Source organism: Aythya marila (assembly GCF_965140915.1).
Source record: "Aythya marila genome assembly, chromosome: 4".
Taxonomy (NCBI): Eukaryota; Metazoa; Chordata; class Aves; order Anseriformes; family Anatidae; genus Aythya; species Aythya marila.
Window position 1 is genome coordinate 34645780 of NC_139045.1, and position 21172 is coordinate 34666951.

At 40.3% G+C, this 21172-nt stretch overlaps 1 protein-coding gene across 6 annotated transcripts in view; it reads left to right on the forward strand.

Annotated features, from left to right (window-relative positions):
- The first annotated feature begins 1172 nt into the window (after positions 1-1172).
- The window catches only part of SLC10A7 (solute carrier family 10 member 7), a 142927-nt gene continuing 122927 nt past the window's right edge, over positions 1173-21172 (forward strand). For 5 of the 6 annotated variants that reach the window (XR_014317373.1, XM_082758875.1, XM_082758876.1 and 2 more), the window contains exons 1-4: positions 1173-1425; positions 4565-4647; positions 9727-9863; positions 14479-14554. Coding sequence is in view for 5 of the 6 variants with exons in the window: in XM_082758875.1 (XP_082615001.1) it covers positions 1326-1425; positions 4565-4647; positions 9727-9863; positions 14479-14554 (396 nt within the window). In the remaining variant the exon portion in view is untranslated. The remainder of the gene's footprint in view (positions 1426-4564; positions 4648-9726; positions 9864-14478; positions 14555-21172) is intronic. The other variant, XM_082758878.1, reaches the window with a different exon arrangement.

Sequence of the window (21172 nt, forward strand, 5' to 3'; positions counted from 1 at the left end):
AATGCTTTTCTGAATTGCCCTAAAGGTGTTTGCACCTTTTAGCTGTGCTGGTGCAGAGTGAGGCCCTCTGCGAGCTGATCTGTGGCAGCTGCACAAGCAAGTACAGGAATGTTTTGCAGTTGGTTACTCGTACCTGAGCAGGGAGCGAGGGCTAAGGTGTGCTCCAGTGAACTGGAGCAAAGCAGTGAAGTATTTGATGGTTTTAAAGTGCCTGTTTGGGGTCCCCTTGTGAGAGGAAGAAGGCATGTTCCCTCCATGCTCAAAAATAAATAAATAAAAAGCAGCCATGATGTATACGTGTTAATAGAAGTGAATCTCGTGGGACATACAGCAGTATGTGCTTCCTGAAGCAGCTGAGATCACAGCTGAGCTATCGATGCTTATGTCCTTAGTAGCAGAAAGCATGTGGTGTGGCTAGTCCTTGAAACCTGAACACAGCTGTAGACACTGAAGTATGAAGTTACCTGAATGTGTAGAAATTGCACAGCAGAAGTGTTGCGTGTTTAAAATGCCCTGGAACAAGCTGCCTGTGGCCATGCGAGCAGCTGTGGTGATTGAATGTTTTATACTTTATCATTTCCTTGTTATGGTGATTTAGAGCGAGGGGGTCACGGCCAGGCAGAGAGCAGGCTCGTGAATCCGTCAGGAAAGCTGGGACAAGAGAGGAATGGGAAAATCGAACGCGTGGGTCGAGCACTGGAATTACACGACAGCGTGATTTAATGGAGGTGGGTTTATTCCAGCGTCGAACACGCTGAGTGCTGCGAGAGGAATTTCCCAACTTCGGAAGCCAGGCGACGGAGCGCAGCCCCAGGCAGGGCTGAGGCGCCTGGGGGTGCTGAGGGGGCGTTGGGCTCCTGACGGGACGCCGCTGCCACACGGCGCCCAACGGCCGCAACCGCCCGCCCTCCCGCGCGTCAGGCGCCGGGCGTCACGCGCCCGTCGTAATGTGCCGAAGCGGCGCGCACCCGCCCGCTCCCGCCCGCCGCCGCCCGGCCCCGCGCCTCACGGGCGGCTCCGCTCCCGGCGCTCCGAGCCCCTGCGGGCGCTGCCTGCCGCACCCCGCGGCGGCCGCTGCCGGTGTCGGCCGCCGCCTTCTGCGTGGCGGCGCGGCGGTATTAGGAGCCGCGCGGTAGGCATGGCGGCGGTGGGAGCGACTTCTCGCCGTCAGCCGATCCGGCCGCTCGTGGCGGCGGCGGGCGGGCGGGCAGGCAGCCTGCGTCCCGCCCCGCCCGGCACGGCACGGCACGGCCCGGCCCTGCCCGGCACGGCTCGGCTCTGCCCTGCCTTGCCCTGCCCAGCCGGGCGGCGGCGGCAGCGGCGCCATGGGGCTGCTGGAGCGGCTGCGGAAGGACTGGTTCATCGCGGGCATAGTGCTCGTCATCGCCGCGGCCAGGCTGGAGCCCGCCGTCGGCGTCAAAGGGGGTGAGTGCGGCCGTTACCGGCGGCCGTTAACCGGCGCGCGGCGGCCGTTGCCCCGGCCGGGCTCGCGGGGGCTGAGGGGGAACTTGAGGAACTCGGCGTGTGCCGGGCCTGCCTCCCGCAGCGCGGAGCTCATGGAAACCTCGGCTGCCTCCGAGCCGGGGGGGTTTCAGCTTGGGCTCACACGCTCGTGCTCTGAGGATGGGTTTTCCGCCCCCTTTTACCCCCTCGCGGAAGGCGCTTCGGTGCGAAACGGTGCGGAGTGCCCGCGGTGAGGGAGCCAGAAGGAAGGCTTGTCGTCTGTGGTGAAACGAAGCCTTTTGTGCTTGTTGCAGCCGGAGCTGAGGAAACTGCCAGCGTTACTTTAAGATAAACAGCGTGTGTTTAGGTACACGCAGCGGCAGTATCAGCCGCTTAGTTTACGTTGTAACTTCAGTTCCAGATGCTCACAGTCTTCAAAGACAGGTTACATTTTATACTTTTTTTTTTTTTTTTTTTTTTTTTTTTTTCCGATTGCTTTCCAAAGACTTAAGAAAAGGAAGGCAGAACACTTCAGCAGAATTTGTTTAGCAACTCTACGTTACAGGACTGGAGGAAGAATCTAGCTGTGCTTTTATACGTGGAGATTATTTTTTTTTTCTTTACAGCTGAAGTTTGAGGATAGACAGCTCCTCACTGAGGAGCTAACTTTTTTTTTTTTTCTTCTTCTTTTTTTTTTTTTTTTCTTCAGGTTCTGGAAAAAAAAAAAAAGTTTTAAAAATGGCTCTAAACACTTGCTGTGGGAGCTAAGGCTCCGGTACTTCACGGAGTTCAGGGCAGGCAAATTCCTGCTCTGCAAGGATCCTTCCTAACATCCGTGTGCTGTTTTGCATAGGTGAATAGGGCTCACGTGGAGCTTCTTGCAGGATCCACGCTGTGTCTTTAGCAGATCTTAAAGACAAATTTGAATTTATAGTATTAAGTGGTTTGTCCCTGTCTGTTTGATTGTCACACTGATTGTTAGCAGCGATGTGGGAGACCCTGTAAATTAGAATATGAGATTATTTTTCCACAATTTATTTCCTGCATGTTATTGTGGAGGACTTCAATTTAATAATTCTACTGTAAAGAGATAGCACATGTGGTATATAAACGTGGTGTTGTTCCTGGGACAGCTAGCTTGAAAAAGCTTGTAAACATTGATAGAAATTGTCAGACATGTTCCCAATAACAGTATCTCTTTTCTGAAATCATGGAACCTCAGTGCTCATTTTAAAACCAGAGGAGGAAAAAAAAAAGGGTATGTGTGTGTGAAAGGCGGTGGGGTGGAAAAAGTCAGCATATGAAAAAAGCTCCAAGTTTGTCATCCTCCAGGGGACAAAACCATGCACTGCAATCTGCAGAGCCCTGCTGAATGACACAGAGGGCCCAGCATCCATACCAGTGGAATGCTGTGCCACAAATAAAGATTTGTGCTGGGCTCACCTTCAGGGCGCAAACCAAGCCCTTTTTGGCATGTTTCCCTAGCCAGTGAATGTGCCTATTTTGGTTTTTCATGAAAAGAGCTTTCCTGATCAGTCTTTGGCACATGAGATGAAGGGGATCTGTCCTGATTGAAATTCCCTGGGCTGCATGAACGTGCGAGTGCTCTAGTGGTAGAGTTTTCTCCCGTGTGACAGGGTTCAGGCAGTCCAGTGAAAAACCTGTGACAGAAAAATTGTGTCCTAGAAGAACCTTTATTTTAGCCAGACCACCTAACCAACTGCCTGTGTGCCCATATGTACATGCTCTAATCTTCTACAAGACTAGAAAAGTTACATAGTTGTCTGTATATGTAGAACTTATAAACAGTTATACAGAAAAATATATAGGATTTTAATGTGTTTTTTTTTTTCTGGCTTTTCAGTTAACTTTTTTTTTTTTTTTGCAATTGATTTTGCAACTAGCCACATGCTTTGCTGCAACTTTAACTTTTGCATTTCCTGGCTTATTTTTACGTTGTGCTTCATATAGGCAGTTTGTTTTGCCTTTTTTTTTTTTTTTTTTTTTTTTTTTTTTTTTTTTGTACTTAACACACACATTTCTAGTGCGTCATCAACAAAGTTATTTCAGAGTAGGATTTTTGGTTTAAACAACTTGAGGTGCAAGCCTGAGTAGACTCAGTGTACGATCAAATCCCTCTAATTTAAGGATCATTGATGTTGCTCACATCAATGTGTCATTCATTCGAGAGAGCAGAAAGGATCTTCTCTTCTGGTCTGTGGAGTAAAGGCTTGCCTGTTTGCTGCTGCAGTTTTGCTCATGACAATTTATTGTCGCTTGCAGAGTTAGGATATTAGTTTGACCCTAAGTAGGCTGTTAATATTTTCTTTTTGTTGAAATACCTGGTTGAATGCCTGTAAAAATATGCATGTATACTTCTTGCATTTTGTGTCTTTCAAAGTCAAAGGGTATTAAGATAATTCATCACTTTTATAGGAGTACAAAAATTACTTCTTTTTTTTTCAGGAGATTAAAATAAATATATGACTATATATACCAATATAAGCTTTTAATATTGTGGAACCCGTGGAGGTACAGGCATCTGCCCTGGCTGCTCTCACTGCAGCAGTATCTGAAATGTGTTATCGCCACAGCCCTGTTGTGGGGGAATAACACAGAACTGCATTGCTTCAAGGAGCTCGTTGCAAGGAACAACTAGGTTTCCTTTCTGCAGGCAGCCAGACAGGCATTGTGTTGTAGGGGGGATATCAGAGGTAGATATGGGATTGATGTAGGTACCCTCATGGAGGGAGCAGCTCACACTTCCATTTCAGTGTGTGGTTTCAATTTTTGTTGCTGTGGGGGTACTCTGATGACAGAGCCAAGCTCTGAAAACTCCCCCTTTTTCACTCTTGCAGAATTTACCCATTGGTGGCCTGTAATCATGGGAGCCCAATCTTTCTGACGCCATACCTCACTGGTCACTCACTGATTTGTTTTCATTTAGAAATGAGCAGCATACTTTCTGTAACGTAATGGTTAAAACCCCACTCTTTTTATTAAGGAGACTTGAATGATTTGGTTTTCTGCAGATATTTGTCTACAGATTCTCACTTTGATGTAATATATGCATATAATTGTCTCTTTGACTACAGTTCACTCTGTTCTCTGTATTTTTTAGGACCCTTGAAACCAGAAATTACCATAACTTACATTGCTGTTTCAGCTATATTCTTTAACAGTGGACTCTCATTAAAAACTGAGGTACTGTAATTTCTCATTGCTTCATCCTTGTTTTGCTTTAAAAGTTTTGTTGCTTTTGATCAGGTTTGAACATAAATGAAATAGTTAATTACTGTGCTGTTGTTGATGCTCAGAGAACGGCCGACAAGAGAAGATCAAAATGAGACATTTATATAATAACCCCTCCTTGATTTCAAGAGATTCTTGAAATCAAGAATCAAGCTAGTGAGTGTGTTGAGAAGGAGAGTGTGAATGAATTTCACCCATCCATAGAGACTTTGCTTGATTCTGTAGGGCTTTGACTAAGTGTTGAGCACAATGTTGAGTGCAAAAGACTGGATCTACACCTGGGGTGCATCCCAACACATATCAGGGTGAGACCCGGGAGCACACTGGTACCTGGCTCCTACTACCATTGCGCACCTGCATTTCCCCACTGCCCTGTTTAGCTACCAGGCAGAAAACTGTGAATCCTAGGGTAGAGCTCTGCAGGGACCTGGTCAGAGAGGGGCTCTGGGGAGTCTCCATGCCTCTGTAGGACATGAAGAGAAGAGGTGAGTTCTCTGTGCTCCTCTCCTTCATCTCATCTGCTGGTTCTCTAAGTAAGACTGGAGAGGCTAGTCACGACGCCAAGATCAATGGCTGGAAGTTACCACATTGTATAGGAATAGGACAACAGCCTGTGTCAACACTGAGGTTCTCCTCTGCAGATGTGAGACCAGTATATACTTGTATGAGGTCTTGGTGATCCTTTCCTATGGCATTTGTTTGTGGGCAGGTAGACTTGAGGTGCCTGTGCGCTGCTGCATGTCACAGACACTGAGACTTGTTCCAAATTTGATGTTGCTTATTTTTCAAAGAGGAGCAATCTGTGAATAAAAAGAGATGAGGGGAAAACCTCCTAGTTTGTCAAGTAGGGAGGGAGAAAGGGAAATGATGGCTGTGTGCCAAAAAAAGGAGGAGTAACCAGAGCTGAAGGGAAACAGTGCATGTCACTGCTGTTCTGGTTTCTTGGTTCCTTTTACTCTGTTGGCTGTGCTCATGGGTGATGCTGTCCATATGTTGCATGATACTAAAGGAAGCAGCATGATACTGTCCAGCATTGCATGAGCTTCTGGGCAAAGTGGGATCTGGATGAATAGCGTATGTTAAACAAACGTTTCTGTACCTGTATCATGGTCACAATGATAATATTAATAATGGTGGCAGTGTGTGAATTGATGGCAGCCCTCTCCCTGTGTCTGTGGGCACTGCTGGCACTGGTGCCTGGATAGTTCTGCCTAGATGCAGTAGAAGTGAAGCAAATAACTGTAGTCAATTCTGTAGCAGCTTTTTTTGAGCTTTGTGGTCTTATATGGAAGCAGAAAGAACCATATCATCTATTTGCCTGGAACAGAAATACATCCTAATGTAAACAGGCTGTAGAGAGGCACTTTCTCCCACAGAGAGGAGGACCCAAAACCACAAAACTTCAGTGGTGTTTTCTGCTTTCAGGGTTAAGAATCTTTGTATGCAGAGAAAAACACGTAAAACTTATTTCTCTTTCAGTAGCTTGAATCCTTGAAGTATTATATTTGGAAAGCAGCTGTGAGGGAGGGAGGAATCAGTAGCACAGTCAAAGTCTTAGTTAGATTCTGAATGCTACTGCACCTCTAACTTTCTCCAGTTAAGGTGATACAACTGACACATCCCTTGGTGATACATGGTGACCCACTTTGAACTTTGATAGCTTTCTTTCATTCTGCAGTTCTAAGATACAGAGGTATCAGTGAAGCCTTTACAGAAGCTGGTGTTTCTGTCTAGGTAGCATATCTCCATTTGTTTTGGAAGTACCGGTTAGGGGTGGTGCTGCATGTCCAGATCTGTATTCCATCAAGAAGCTAAGCCTTTTTTGAATTTCTGCCACAGGGGTAGAAGATAAAGAGGAAGAAAAACATTTCACTCATTGTACCTTGTGCTATTACTTTCTAAAATGGGTGTTGAAATCAATTTTCAAATGTTAGGAGGCCAGGTCATTATATTATTAAAATACTTTGGGGGCATGTTTTAATTTTTTTATGGCACAACCTAAAGTTGCTATTAATCAGTTAATCCATCTTTGCAATGGAATGTTTCTGCTTTTGTCTTGATTAGTTCTTCACCCTCTGTGTGTTCTACCATGGACAGTACTTTGATTGGAGTGAACTAGAGTTTGCTATGCTTTATGAAACGATAAAAAGTTGTGTAAGCTTTAGCTGAGGCCTCCTGATAAATCTGATAAAAATGAGTACTAGCTGATGCTCTTTTTTAGGTTACACTTATGTTTTTATCTGCTGTGAAAGTGCATGTGTAAATAAATTCCTTACCGTGCCTTCAGAAAGCAGTACACAGAATAATTGCCAGCATTCAGGGGGAGTCTGTCTGCACACAGCCTTGTTACAGTTTCAAATCTAAAGAGATCCTCTTTAAGGTCCTCTTTCCTTTGCAGAAATAGGCTGTATCCAGGAATGACAAGAATCTTTGATTGCACCTTACCATAAAGCTCTTCCAGTGCCTGGATAGTTTGCTTTTTCCTTGTAGGGCCCCAGAAATAAATTGCATACTTGAGTTATCCATTTCAATGAGGAATTTGGAAGGCCACTGAAAACAGCGTTTGCTTTGTTTAAGTTTTTGCCCAGAAAACCTCACCTATAACCATTTTAGTGTGACTAGGTGGCACCAGGCATTGACCAGAGGGGAAGCATGGAGACACTCTCTAAAGGGTCTAAATTAGTGGGAAAGACGAGGTAACCTGTTCTACCTGGTGTGCAGAACCTGAGTTGTAACTGGCAGCTCTCAAAGCCATTTCTGAGATTTTTCCTTTTTTGAGTGCCACGGTGATGGAGGCATTTTGGGATAAGTCCTTGTAGATTGTTTAAGAGGATGAAGGCTGTTTTTTTTTTTTTTTCCAGTGTTTGTTCTATGCTGATACAATCTAAGGAATACCTTTTTAAAACATGATCACCAGAGACATTCTAAGGACTGGTAATTTAGGTCTGCAAATACCTGTTCTGCTAGTACAGCATTCCTTCATGTGCTAGGTTGGCTGTGTTGTAATTGCCTTCCTTGCTCACTGGAACCTGTTACCAGCCTTTCCCAAAGTTTTGGCTTGGATTTTGCTTTTGGAAGTAGCGCGCTTCTTGAAAACATCTGTTTTCAAGGCATTTTCCAATTGTTGTAAAAACAGTAGATTAAAAGGGAAAGCAGGCAACAACGGTGCAATACTGAAAGAAAGAGTATCTTGTACAATGCTGTGGGCTCCAGTGTCTGCACCTCTGTGTGTGTGACATTGCCTAGACTGGGATTGCCATCAGAGCTTGGTCCACTAGGAGATCTGGGGCCGGAGGTGACATGGCAGGAAAGGAAAAATAAAGCAGCTTTGCTGAAATAAGTCACCTGATTAGTTTTTTTTTTTTTCTCAATTGCATTTTTAAATGTAAGTGATACATTTTTATGTAGGTATTTCAAAGTATCTTTTCTTCCCCCATACAGTGTTTCTACTACTAGACACTTTATTTTTGCTTTCTGTTTGAGAAAGGATGAAATAGTGCTACAATGAAGCTTTCTGTAACTCAGCCAGTACTATGACAGCTCATGTATGAAGAAGGCCTATTTTTTCATGCAGAGTTATAGTGGTATGTGCAAAAGCCTTCTTTATTTAGAAAATGAAGTAGTTGTTTCATTCAGTTAACTAAGAACCAAGAGGAGTGGTTCTTTCTTGTTAAAACTGGTTCAAGATGTACATTTCAAGTCCATGCTGTATGTAACTTTGTGAGAATGGGGTACGAAGAGATGTGTAGATTTTCGTGGAAGTTTTTTTTTTTTGTTTCCCAAACTCAAATTTGGAAGATAATTTTATTCCAAGAAATAAAGGAGGACATTGTGCTGAATTGCTAATACTTCCAGATGTGTGCTTACATCAATGTGCGTTTGGAGGATCAAAAATGCAACATTTGATTGTTTTAAAAATAAAACTGCTGAATAACAGTTCAGCTGTCTTGTAGCTGGGAGGTAGCATGTGAAGATCTGCTGCTGTATTACTCTACGATATATATATATGTGTACATTTAGTACATTTGTGGTATCAGACCTAAGATACATGGAGAATCCTAGCAGATTTTGAATAAAAATGTCACCAGTTCTTTTTATGTTGCATTGTTTACTGGAGGGTGCAAGTTATTTTGAGAAACAAGAGAAGGACCTTTTTTTCTTGATATATGGGAGCTGAAATGTACAAGGCTTTTCTCTGATACTTGAAAACTCTGCAGAAGATTCTTGTAGTGCCTGGAAAACAGAAACAGAGAGAGACACAGCTAACTGAAGAGCATGTTGTGTAAGGATACTTGATCTCCTCTCTGGAGAGTTCTTACTGCTTTTGAGGAAAGACACTGTGTAACAGCAACATTTTATTTATTTCCTCAGTCTTCTAATCTGTTTCTAAGGTGTTTTGCACCTTTTTTCTCTGCATTTTGTGGCTTAACTGTTGATAAGTTTTCATAGCCTTGGTATTCTTTCTTAGTTCTTCTTCATGAGCCTAATATTTTTGTATGAATTTCCTATCAGTTGGTAAAATGAACAATCAAAATCTGCCACTGGATTTTTTGCTTTTTATAATTGTTAGATTTTAATTGTAATGTCAGGATCCCTTTTTCCTTCCTGGTATAAAGGAGAATCACATTCTCTGTGGTTCTCTTCAGACTAGGGAAGCTTGAAATCACCCAGAACTACAAGTTTCCCTTCCTCTTGATACCAGCAGTCAATAAAGTAAACAGGCTGTCAGCACGGTTAACACAGGTTTTGAAGCACAGTGCTGAGGCTGCCTGCCGAAAAGCTGTTGTTAGAAGAGCTGTGGTATTATTGAAGTGGTGGACAATTCTTTTGGAAAAACACCCAGGAGCAGAGAGAGCTTTTATGTTGTCTGGCTGTACTTGTTATTAAAGAGGAGATCAGATGATCCCTAAAGGTGCCTTTTTGACATGCGCTGTCATTCTATTATAAAGATAATCCTAGTTTTAAAAGCACGAATATGGTCTTACTTCAGCTGTTATGATTGCAACTTCCTCTCTTCTTTTTCTTTTGCAGGAGCTGACAAGTGCTTTGATGCACGTGAAACTACACCTTTTTGTCCAGATTTTTACACTTGCGTTCTTCCCAACAGCAATATGGCTCTTCCTTCAGCTATTATCAATCACACCTATAAATGAATGGCTTTTAAAAGGGTATGTGTAAGCATAATGGAGTGAACAATATTTGTAGCTGTCTTCTTAAAGGGCTGCTTGTCCTGCAGTAGGTGTTTGAAGAGAGATTATGAGCAGAATTTGCTGTTTGCTGTTGTGCTACAGTGCTTTGTTGTTGAAAACAGTATGCACAGAATTACCTTTTCAGGAACCTGGTGTCATTTCTAGAGAATCTAGTCAATTAGTTTCATATGGAGAGAGCTTGCAACAGGTTACCTTCTTTGAAAAGCACCTCAAGTGCTCTGCTGGGTCTCAAGGAGGACTGAGGGGAAGAAGAAAACATTCTGAAGGAAACTATAAGTCTGTGAATAAATACTAAACATGCCACATACTGGTATTCTGTTTTGTTTCTAAACAGTCTGTACTGAGCATCTCTTGGTGTGTATGGATTGGGGCTCAGTATTTGCTCCTAGCTAAATAATGGGGGAAAGAAAAAAAGATGGAATAAATTTGAGATGAGCAGGAGCTATGCTACCATGAAAACATGATTTAAATCTGTGGTGTAGTCTGCGAGTGTGTGCTTCCAAAGTTGTATTGATGGTTCAGTGGTGCAAGATGTTATGAAAAATCCAAAGAATAAAATGTTTTTTGAGAATCAAAGGTAAATACCTAGGACCATGCAGCTACACTGGAATGCGTGAATACAAAATCAATTATTTTAGAAAACTACTTCAAAAATCCCTCTTGTTTCCTAGTGCTTGGGGAGAGTTCCCTGTCTTTAAAAGTTTAATGATAAAGCTCCTCATGTTTACATTTTTACAAGGCCTGAGCCTAAAAGAGACTTCTGTTTTGGAGAGGCTTCTCCAGGCTTCACACCAAGCCTGAAGTGGTACAAATGATACTGAGAAGGTAAAATCTGTGAGAGAGAGAAAAACAAACAAACAAACAAACAAAAAAACACTCCTTTAAAGTTACTGTTTTGCTTAGTAAATCAAGGTAATGACAAGGTTGCAGAAAATATTAATTTGGGTTTGATAGTAAAGGTTAAATCATTGCAAAGTTTTTCCTCAGCTAGAATAGAGAAAGGATTTTCCATAGTGGCAGCCCCGGTTTCTGAAGTGCAAAATACGAGAAGGTTTTGTGCTTTTTCTTCTTTGTAGCAGTTCTCATCCCATCTTTCCTGATGCCTTTTAAGCTGCCTTTGTGCTTAGTATTTAAGGGAAGTTAGCTTTTATATGCACAAATGAAGCTCCATGTAAAATTACAATATATATGTATCGTTAAATATGAAGTAATATAATAATATGGCTATATTAAGGAAGAAGAAGACTCTTGGCTACACATGAAGTATAAACTAGCCTAATTTTTCACGTTACCATGTTTTGTGTTAGCAGCGAGCTAGTACACTTGTTTCAAGCTCCCTTGCAAGCACCTGGTCCTTGAGTACTATTTGTGCTTTGGCCACATCTTATCTTATAGTACAGTAAATCTGTTGTGTTGAGATTTCTTCTAAAGAATGGTCAGATTGAGAAGTTTAATGAAAGGTTATTTTGAAAAACAGCTTTCTTGATAAATACTGCTTTTTGGGACACTGCTTAGACCACTTGCCATTTTGTAGCATTGAACGCATCCACTGCAACTGTACCTTATGTGCTGTGTGGTGGATAAGCTATTGAGCTCTGTTCTAATTAGCTAAAATTCTAGGATAACTCATTTTAAAGCAGGTACTCACACATATACATATGAGTACATGAAAGTGGAGTGAAGAGTGGAAGTGAGGAACTGCCTGTACCTTGCCTGCTCTGTATATCCAGAATTCATCCTAATGCCCCACAGCTGCAGTTCTTATTCTCTAAAAATACTGAAATACCCAAACAAAAATGGGGTTTGGCAAAGTTACTTCCTCATCATGTATGTTTATCACTGTTTTAGTGGGAGCTGGCTGATCACCCTCACAAAGGCCTGGGAAAACAGGCATATGCTCCCGAGGGTGTTCAGCAACACCCTCCTTTATTGGCAGGGTGGCACACCTGGGGACTGTAGTTCTGCTCTACTCTCTAGACAAGGTTATGCTTAAAGGGCACAGTCAAGCCCACAGGTAATTCCCTGCATTGCTTCAGAATGAGTGGTAGATTCTCTCATCCTTCCTAACAGTCTGTTTTGCTGTGCTATTTGAGAGGCAAATTCAGATGTTACCGGTTTTTCATCTCTGTTTCTACAGTTTTGTTTTGTTTTTCTCTGTGTCTGGGGTGATATTAGGAGGTTTGTTTTGCAGTTATTTTGAAATATATAAAATAGAGGAGGAACTGACATTACCAAGCATCTTTGAAGTTCGTTTTTTTGTTAACTGACTAGATTTTGCAATGACAGGATCTCTTTGAAAAAGAACATGATGCAGCTTATTAGTGTTTGCACAGGCTCACCTCTTCTACTCCTAGCATATAGCATTTCCAGCACCGTTGGTAAGGCATGAGATGCAAAGCCTAGTACAAGATACAGCTCTGGTAGTTAATATCTGAAATAAGTGAATTTGGAGCTTAGTACTCAGCTGTCTGCAGTATATCAGTAGAACAGGTATTATTTATTGCACTTCATTAAGGGTTTAGACCCCTGATATTAGTGCTTATAACACTGCCTGAATGAGAGAAATATTTCAATTTTTTGTTTGTCTGTAATAATCTGTTAGAAGAACTAGTTTGTATATTGCTAGTGTTGCATATAGCTAATATAAAGTAAGAAAGAAGGTGCTCAGGCTATTTACATGAATGTTTAGATACACATGATTAAAAGTATTTCCTTTTAGTGGACCAGGATTTTTTTAGATTGCTATTTCCCTATAACGGATATTTTGTCCCGTAGTTTGATAATGCTTTTTATTTTTTAATTCCAAATACATTATTACAAATTTGAGAAGGTTGTGTTATTAAACCTTTCTCCTCTTACAGTGTGGAAAATCCCTTCCAACTGACGTGAATACACTTGCACACATTTCATACCTTTCTGGATAACCTTGAACTTTAATCCACCCTTATTAGTGCAGGTGAGAAGTTCAAGGAGCTGACTGCCAAGAGACCACACAGGAAGAGGGATGATAGTATTGCAGCTGATATAGGGGATGAATATCAGAGTCACCATTTGTTCATCTGCTGTATATTTTTGTATGTATTTGGAGGGACACACTAAACTTTCCAGACCATTTCTTTTTCCTGTGTTTCTTTTTTTTTTTTTTTTTTTTTAAATGTGAGTTCATCCTGCCAAGCGCTGACAACTCCCTGCTTCTATAGACTTCGCTGTAAGCTGGAGGTCCTATGTACTTCCAAGGTGGTTGGTGCTTGGCAGTTTGTGAGATTGAATTTATATAATGCTTACATTGGTTGCCTTTTTCCTTTTCCACAGTGTCTGTAGCTGACTGAATACTTTTGTTGTCATTTACCCTTTTCTTCTACTTAAGCTGGTTGTATTTTTGCAGTATATCAATTGCACTGTGATATGCTTCCTGTTGTTTGGATTTAGTACTTCTGTTTGCTACAGATTTTTGACACTGCATTTCCTGGGGATGGACTAACATAGTTACAAGTACAAAGTAGGTCACCACTAGTATTGTGTTCTGAACTAGAATACTGTCTCAAACTCCAATGCTTTAAAAACATAAGTGGATTCCATGTTTTGGGGAATTCACAGATCATTTAATTTCCTGCCTTCCTGTTCCTTCTAACTCAGCACAGGTGGTACTTCCCTCCTCCCCCAGAAGGATTATTTTACTTAAGTTAATCGTAACCTTTTGTGGTATGTTCTTGTTTTTTTCTCAGTACATGTATAAAACAAATCAGTTTTGTAATAACCACTTTTTTGTGGACTGTATTTAAAACAAAAGAAAGCTCACGAATTTCTCACTTTGCAACGACATTTACTATATACGTTGGTAATTTTGCAGCACAAACAGTGGAAGAAATGACAGATGGTATATTTTAGACTTCTAAAATCTTGGATAAAGTTATTGACATTTCTATTAGTGGAAGTCAATGATTTTACCATGAAGTGAAAGCATATATAAAAATGTAACATTTGATGGCCTCTTTCAGAAAATAAAAAAGCTTAATTGTGATATATATATTTTTGTAGTAATGGCTGATGAAAAATAAAGTAGTGGAAACCTAAAATAGTAGGCATGGCTCTTCTTGTCCTTACACTTCTTAGCAGTCAATGTTTTTATCACTAAGCTTTTTTTTTTTTTTTTTTTTTAAACATAAACATCTGCATCCTTTTATTCTTTTTTTTTTCCAAATTGATACCTGTCTCTCAGCACACTACAAACTTAACTACGTTAGGACATATGATGCAGCTATCTTTGAGATATATGTGTATATGTATATATATTTGTGAATGGTAAATATAGTGATGTGTATAGGGAAATTAAGTCACAGAGAGATGAAGCATTTTTTAGTAAATGGTGATAAGACTCCTCAGTGTGGTGTTGGTGAGAGAAAGCATAGAAATCATGCCAGCTGGTACAGGGCTGTAACTGCAACGCAAACTGATTGTGTTGCACAGGGGATAAAATGATTGTGTTTGCTCAGTTATGTGGTATTTTAAGATTTTTATCTTGCATAGTATTTCCACCTGTGAGGAACATAATGTTTCTTTTTGTTGTTTTCAGCTTGCAGACCGTAGGCTGCATGCCACCTCCTGTGTCTTCTGCAGTAATTTTAACCAAAGCTGTTGGTGGAAATGAGGTGAGTTTTCATTTGTTCTGGAATTAATTTTTTTTTTTTTTAACATAAGTGTGGAAAAAAATGGTATAAGCATCTTTCTGCTTGTAATTGCTTTGTAATTCCTAACTGTATAATGTTTGTATGCTGTGTACTGGTTATCTTGTAGACCACTAGCTTTCTGGGGGAAGAAATGTCCTCGCAGTGCTTGTCTGAAGAGTGTCTATTATTAAGGGACCTGGTAGCAGGAGTTCCCCAAGCTAGAAGCTGCAAATGTAGCAAGTGAGATGACGGAGACACAAAAATGAATTTGAATCCTATAGCATTTTTTGAGACTGCATGAAATGAAATTTCTGGGAGCTCGGGGTTCTTTGTCAGTGATGTAATACAAAGTTCTCAACAGAAAGGAAATGCTGGAATCGAGGTTGTCTGTGGAAACTCAGTTTGGTCATATTATGTTTCTGTCTTGAAGTGACAAGTGCTAGTGTCATTTCAGACTGTTTCTTTCTCTATAAAATGCAATTTTTAGGAATATCAGGTATCCGCTGTTTAGGAAATGAAAGCAAGCGTGATAATTAATAAGGTCCTTTCCTTTAGATCTGCTTCCTTGTATCTGCAGAAGCTGGATGAAACATGCTGGGTGAGGAAGGGAGAAAAACACTAGAAGAGGTTGGTTTCAAAGCTAGGATTGTTGTGGTGCTGTTCTGGACTCTTAGAGCCAATTCTTAATTCAGTGATAGAGCTTCTGCATGAGGTTGGGTGAATTGCATTTTTAAAATATGGCCATTAGTTGTGTACTTCTCATTTTCTGAGTTCAGACTCCTGGGACCGATTAGTGTCAGCTTTGAAAACACATGATAGCACTGAAATAGATTGAAGTTGTACTTTGTACTGACAAAGTGCTGTTTAATTGCTCTATCCTCTGAAGAGAGACCCAAAGCATCTCAAGTCAAGCATCTCTAATTATGGGCAATCCTGATGCACATCACTGTCTCACTTTGCTACCTGAGAACAAGGATCTTAAAATTGTCTGATGGAGGTGCTGTGAAGTGGATTAATTAGTGTAAAGAAATCGTTCAGGTACATAATAGTGAGCAAAAGAGAAATAAGTTTTCTAGTTGTGATTCTAGATCTAGGTTCTGTAAATTATAACGAGATGCCACATAGTGAACAGTGAGGATGAAATGAGCTACTGAATGAGTGATCATTCTGTTAGCAGTGTCTGTCCTGTCCTTAGAACAAGGAAAAGATCCTCTGGAAAAAAAAAAAAAAAAAAGGTGTGATTGGTTAGTGGAAGACAGTATCATAAAGCATCTGTGTGCGGGAGTGAGAGAGATGCTTTCATTTCTTGATGATTAGAGTTTACTTTTATATGGTAATATTCTTTTGGTGCAGTGTATGTGTCAGTTTTTTATACCAGCTGAAAAACAGACATTCTGTCATGTGAAGCTCAGGTCGTAATTGTATACGTCATGGACAAAGTAAGCTTGAACCTCTAATTCTTTTGCACTGAACTGGTGTTGGAGGAACGTAAAAATGTGTACCTTGTTAGTGATTTTTACAGGTAACTGTTGACAGCAGAGGCAAAGTGAGTCAAGAATTAGGTCTTGGGACCTGTGAGTTCTCAGTCAGGTTCTAGGAAGGTAGGACATGAGTTGGACTCTGATTCTTGTGGGTCCCTTCCAACTTCGGATATTCTATGAAAGTATGCTAAAGAGAAACATCCTTTAAATGTGTTTGCTGTAGGCAAAGTGTGTGGCAAATTTATTGCTAAAATTGAGCAAGTTTCCAGTGCAAGCAGATTTTTGAAATACAATGCTTCTCTGTCATTCATATTATTAGTTTTTCTTCTGAAGAGCAGCAAATCATATCCTTTGTGCTAGGGGAGAAGAGCCTCTTATCTGTCCTTGCCACATTTCACCTAAGCTTTTGCTGATACCTTTCTCTTTATGACATGAGCAGAGGAATGCTTTTTTTCCCCATTTTAATTTAAACCAATTCTCATGCATGAAGAAGAATTTAAATGTGGCAGTTGACTAGAAATATAAGCAATTGTACTGTGAGAGCAGTTGTTCATAACAATGTCCCTTAAATTGCCTTTGCTTCATCAGGTGTGCTTCCCTTACCTGGAGAAATTGATTTGTCTGAGGGTGTATCTACACTGCATAATGTAATATGAAGATAAATGAGCTTGCTCAGAAGCAATATAGTGAGGAAGCACTACAAGAGCTAATTAGTCTCAGAAGTGTCCTGCCGCTATAGAGTGCAGGCACACCCTGAATAAGTGCTGTGGAGACCTCTGGATTTCTTGAGAGACATCATATGGTGGTTATGGTGGCTGACTGTGTACAGAGGGTTTTAGGTTTTCTTTATTTAAGTAGTAGGGACTGTTGAATATCAGTTTGGACTTAGGTAATTCCTGTGGATATATTAGGCACTGTGGTGTGGTGGGACAAGTTTTCAGGTGGGGCTGAGACATGGTTTTTGTTTTCAGCTCTGTCATTAACCTTTTCGGTGAAAGTGAGTGGGGTATTGTGTCTCTGGGGTTAGCAGTAATGGGTACTGGTGACTTCTTTGTGGATTGTTTGAAGATCGGTGCTGAAAAGCCTTATTTAAAACACATCATTCTGGGAAAAGGTGATTAAATATCTGGTCAAGTGCTTAGAAAGAGTCTACATCATTAGAAGCTGCTTCTTATCAACTGGATTTTGTTGTATACCAATTAGAAAATTTGGGTGTGAGATGCTAAAATTGAGAGTTTTGTTAATCTTACAAGGATAGGTTTTTTAGTTGATACATGCCAGAGGGCAGCAAATAAAATGTTCTGCCTTTGCTGGCTAAGGAATATGTGATCAGCAAAGCTTATAGTAAGAATTCTCATTAAACGGTTTACCGTTTCAAAAGTTAGTGTTCTGGGGTTTTGGGTAAAACCAGGTAAACTAAAAATCTTTTATTTAACTGTCAGTGTTTATTAGCAACTATACAATTCACCAGTATTGGCACCTTTGCTTGCTGTAGCTGTGGCATTAAGGTGGGGAGAAGCATGCTGTGATAGAGGCTTCCAAGCATTTTAGTGTTTGAGCATGGAAATGAACATCTTCAGCTAGCTCTGATATGTGAGTGATGGGGTGGCTTGGGGGACTGGAAAGAGCTTCCTTCACAGGTCGTAGGAACTATAGGAGGAAAAAGATCTCTGTAGCTGTGTAAGGGAGAAATGGAAAGAGAACAGATAAATAGGCTGAAAAACAGGAGCAAGGTTTATAGGTGTGTTCTCTTTTTTTTCTGCTGTCAGTGGAGGAGAAATTCAATGTTGGCATTAAAGTGGAAGAACAGGAGATTGTGGCTGCAAAGAAAATACTGGAATGCCTAGTTCACACTCAGTACTGGTTGTTAAAAGTGACTAAAGACAGGCTTTTCAAATCTCATTTCCTTACATATCACCAGTGATAGCAGCAGTGGCAGCAGCAGAGGTGTTCAGCCGTTCAAGACAGTGTCTCCAGTGCCTCAGAATAACTTGCATACCACCAGTGATGCAGGTGCCACATCTTGGAAATACCTGACATAGAGCATTACAAGGAATTTAGCTGTGGGAGCTGGAAGAAGAGACAGTGGAGATCAAAATGTCTCTGCAAATATCTACCTATGTGGTCCAGATGAGTTGAGAGCTGCTATTCTGTCTTGAGAGGTGTTGGCAAATGAGCAATGTAAGTGGTAGGGGGAAGCCTTCTGTGCTTACTGAAAATCTTGGCTTTTGGAGGAGAGGAAGGTTGTTAATGGCTACTCTTTCTTCTCATGGGGTGGAAGTAAGTGTTCTTGCTGTGATGAGTGGAAATCCAATTTGAGTCCAGTAGGGCTACCTGTTGACTCAGTGACCTACTCTTGGGTTTCTTCAGCTCACCTCCCTGATCTCTGGATGTGTGGATTGTTCTTTGAACTCTTTACATTCTAGTTTCTTGTATCAATTTCTCCCTCTAGCTCCGAATTTTCCATCATTTCTCATGTGATCTCTTCCTATATGTGGCTATTTCCGTTAACTTTGCAAACAGCTTTCTTAAATGGCCCATTCCTAGCTTTTGTTGCAAATAGACTTATTTCATCAATAAAACCTATGTCAGGTACAGAATTTTGTGCATATCAAGCTTATTTGAACAACAAAAAAAACGTTCTCTTTCTCATGAGATCCCACCTGGAGCACTGCATTCAGCTGTGGGTCCCCCAGCATAAGAAGGACATAGACCTGTTAGAGTGGGTCCAGAGGAGGGACACAAGGTTGGAGCATCTCTCCTATGAGAAAAGGCTGGGAGAGCTGGGGGTGTTCAGCCTGGGGAAGAGAAGGCTCTGGGGAGATCTCGTAGTGGCCTTCCAGTACCTAAAGGGGGCCTACAGGAGTGCTGGGGAGGAGGGACTCTTTGTCAGGTAGTGTGGTAATAGGACAAGGAGTAATAGCTTTAAACTAAAAGAGGGTAGGTTTAGGTTAGGTATTAGGATGAAATTCTTTATTCTGAGGGTGGTGAGGCCCTGGCGCAGGCTGCCCAGAGAAGCTGTGGATGCCCCATCCCTGGAGGTGCTCAAGGCCAGGCTGGATGGGGCTTTGGGCAACCTGGTCTGGTGAGAGGTGTCCCTGCCCATGGCAGGGGATTGGAACTGGGTGGGCTTTAAGGTCCCTTCCAACCCAAACCATTCTGTGAATTTTTGTACACTGGCAAAAATAAGGAGGTATCACCATGAACAATCAAAATCTAATTTTTAATTTTGTGACCTTTTCTCATTTACTTAAGTATTTCTACCATCAGTAATGTTTATGAAATCTCATGATTTGTGAAGTGGACACTCTTTGCTAGTTAAAAAAAATTGGAATGAAAAAAATTAGGCCTCACTTGTGTTTTTAGCTCCTGTTAAGCCATGAAGAGTCAGAATTTTAATGACATAAGTATTTGATGGTACCAAAAGCTGCTTAGCATCTTTTAAAAAAATTAAAATAAAAAAAAAAAAAAAAGTTTTTAATGAAATTATAAAACCCATTTCTTTAAAAGTCTACTTCTAACTATCCATTTCTGCATGAGTGACAAATAAATGTCAGCATTTCAAGGTGCTGTAAAGACAAACCTACTCGGAGCTTGCAGATCCTCAGACAGAAATGCTGTAGAAATGCCAGATATTACTACAAAGTATTCAGACAGCTAATGTCATGCTCTCTTTAAGAATCAAAGTAATGAAGAAAAGAGAGGTTGAAAATTAAATCTGTAAGTCTATTATCAGATTGGGAGGAGAAAAAAAATTGTGATAACTTTTATGGCAACTTAATGGCATATTTTTGAAAAGTATAACATAACAGGCAAGAGCTGTGATGCAATTGTACAGATAAATCGTGGCAGACAGTTTATTTTATTGAAGAATACTTTGGCTATTTTGTTATCTCCTACACAACAAAGCTATTGACTTTTTTTTTTTTTTTTGCTTGGTTAAACTGTAGCTTATACAAAATCTTTTAAAGTGGTGTTTTAATTTTTTTCACATTCCATATGGGTAGCATCTTTCCAAATGTTATGTAAACATCTTTCCAAATGTTACGGCTTTCGTAAAACTAAGTGTCACATATGTATGGCAAAATTTTGAAATGTACAACAGAATATAATGAAGAAAGTTCTAAACATATTTCCAAAGTGAGATATGAAGTAAGAAGGAAGTTCTAAGAGTGATTTTTATATTTGTTTTTATGAAGCAAATATAGACAATAGAACTTACTATAAATTTTAAAGAACCACAGCCAGCCTTTCTGGAAAAGAACTGGGGGAGAATAGTAACATTTTGTTATAATTGCCAACTATTTGTTGGCAAAAATAAAAACATGCAAGAAGTTTAACTATTTTAAAATAAAGAACATTTAAGTTCTTACTGAGAAATAAACACTGGAAAATTCCTCTGTTTATGAGTATTGTTTTTTTGTTTTGTTTTCTTTTTAAGTAAAAACACAAAGGTGAACCCCTAACAGTGCTTCAAAGTCCCAGAAAAGATTGATTTCTCTAAAAATATCCAAAGTTCTTTGAACTGTGTATATATGTACATTAACCTTTAAAAAAAAACAACTGAAATGAATTAAAAAAAAGAACAAACTCTAATGGTTTGTGAGTCATACGGTGCACCAGCATACCAAGAATGTTTATCCTTGGGAGGTAACACATGAACATTATGAAACAAAATTGTTTTAAGATTTTCAAATGAACTGTACGTGTCCTGGTCTTTAGTTGTCTTTGACAATATAGTTTTTTCTTCTCTAAATATAAGTCAAAACTTGCAATAACGTTATCTAAAATTTGATTTCTAAATAGCACTTAAAAGAGTAGCAGATAATTTTTAGGTTTTGTTTAAAAACAATAGAATGAAGTGACTTAATCTTTTAAAATTTAATACTGTAAAGGGAAATTCTATGATGAAAATTTTTTATTATTATTTCCTAAGTAATAAATTTTGTCTACCCATGTAGACTAAGTACTTCTAGATGAGAATGTAACTAATTCTGCCGATGCTACAGTAAAGTCTTTGGGAAATGTCTGTAGGTGTCAAAGGACAAATTTAGGGAAAATGTCTGTACTTCACATGTAGCAATATAAAGAAATAACTGTAAGCATAAGCCTTGTATCT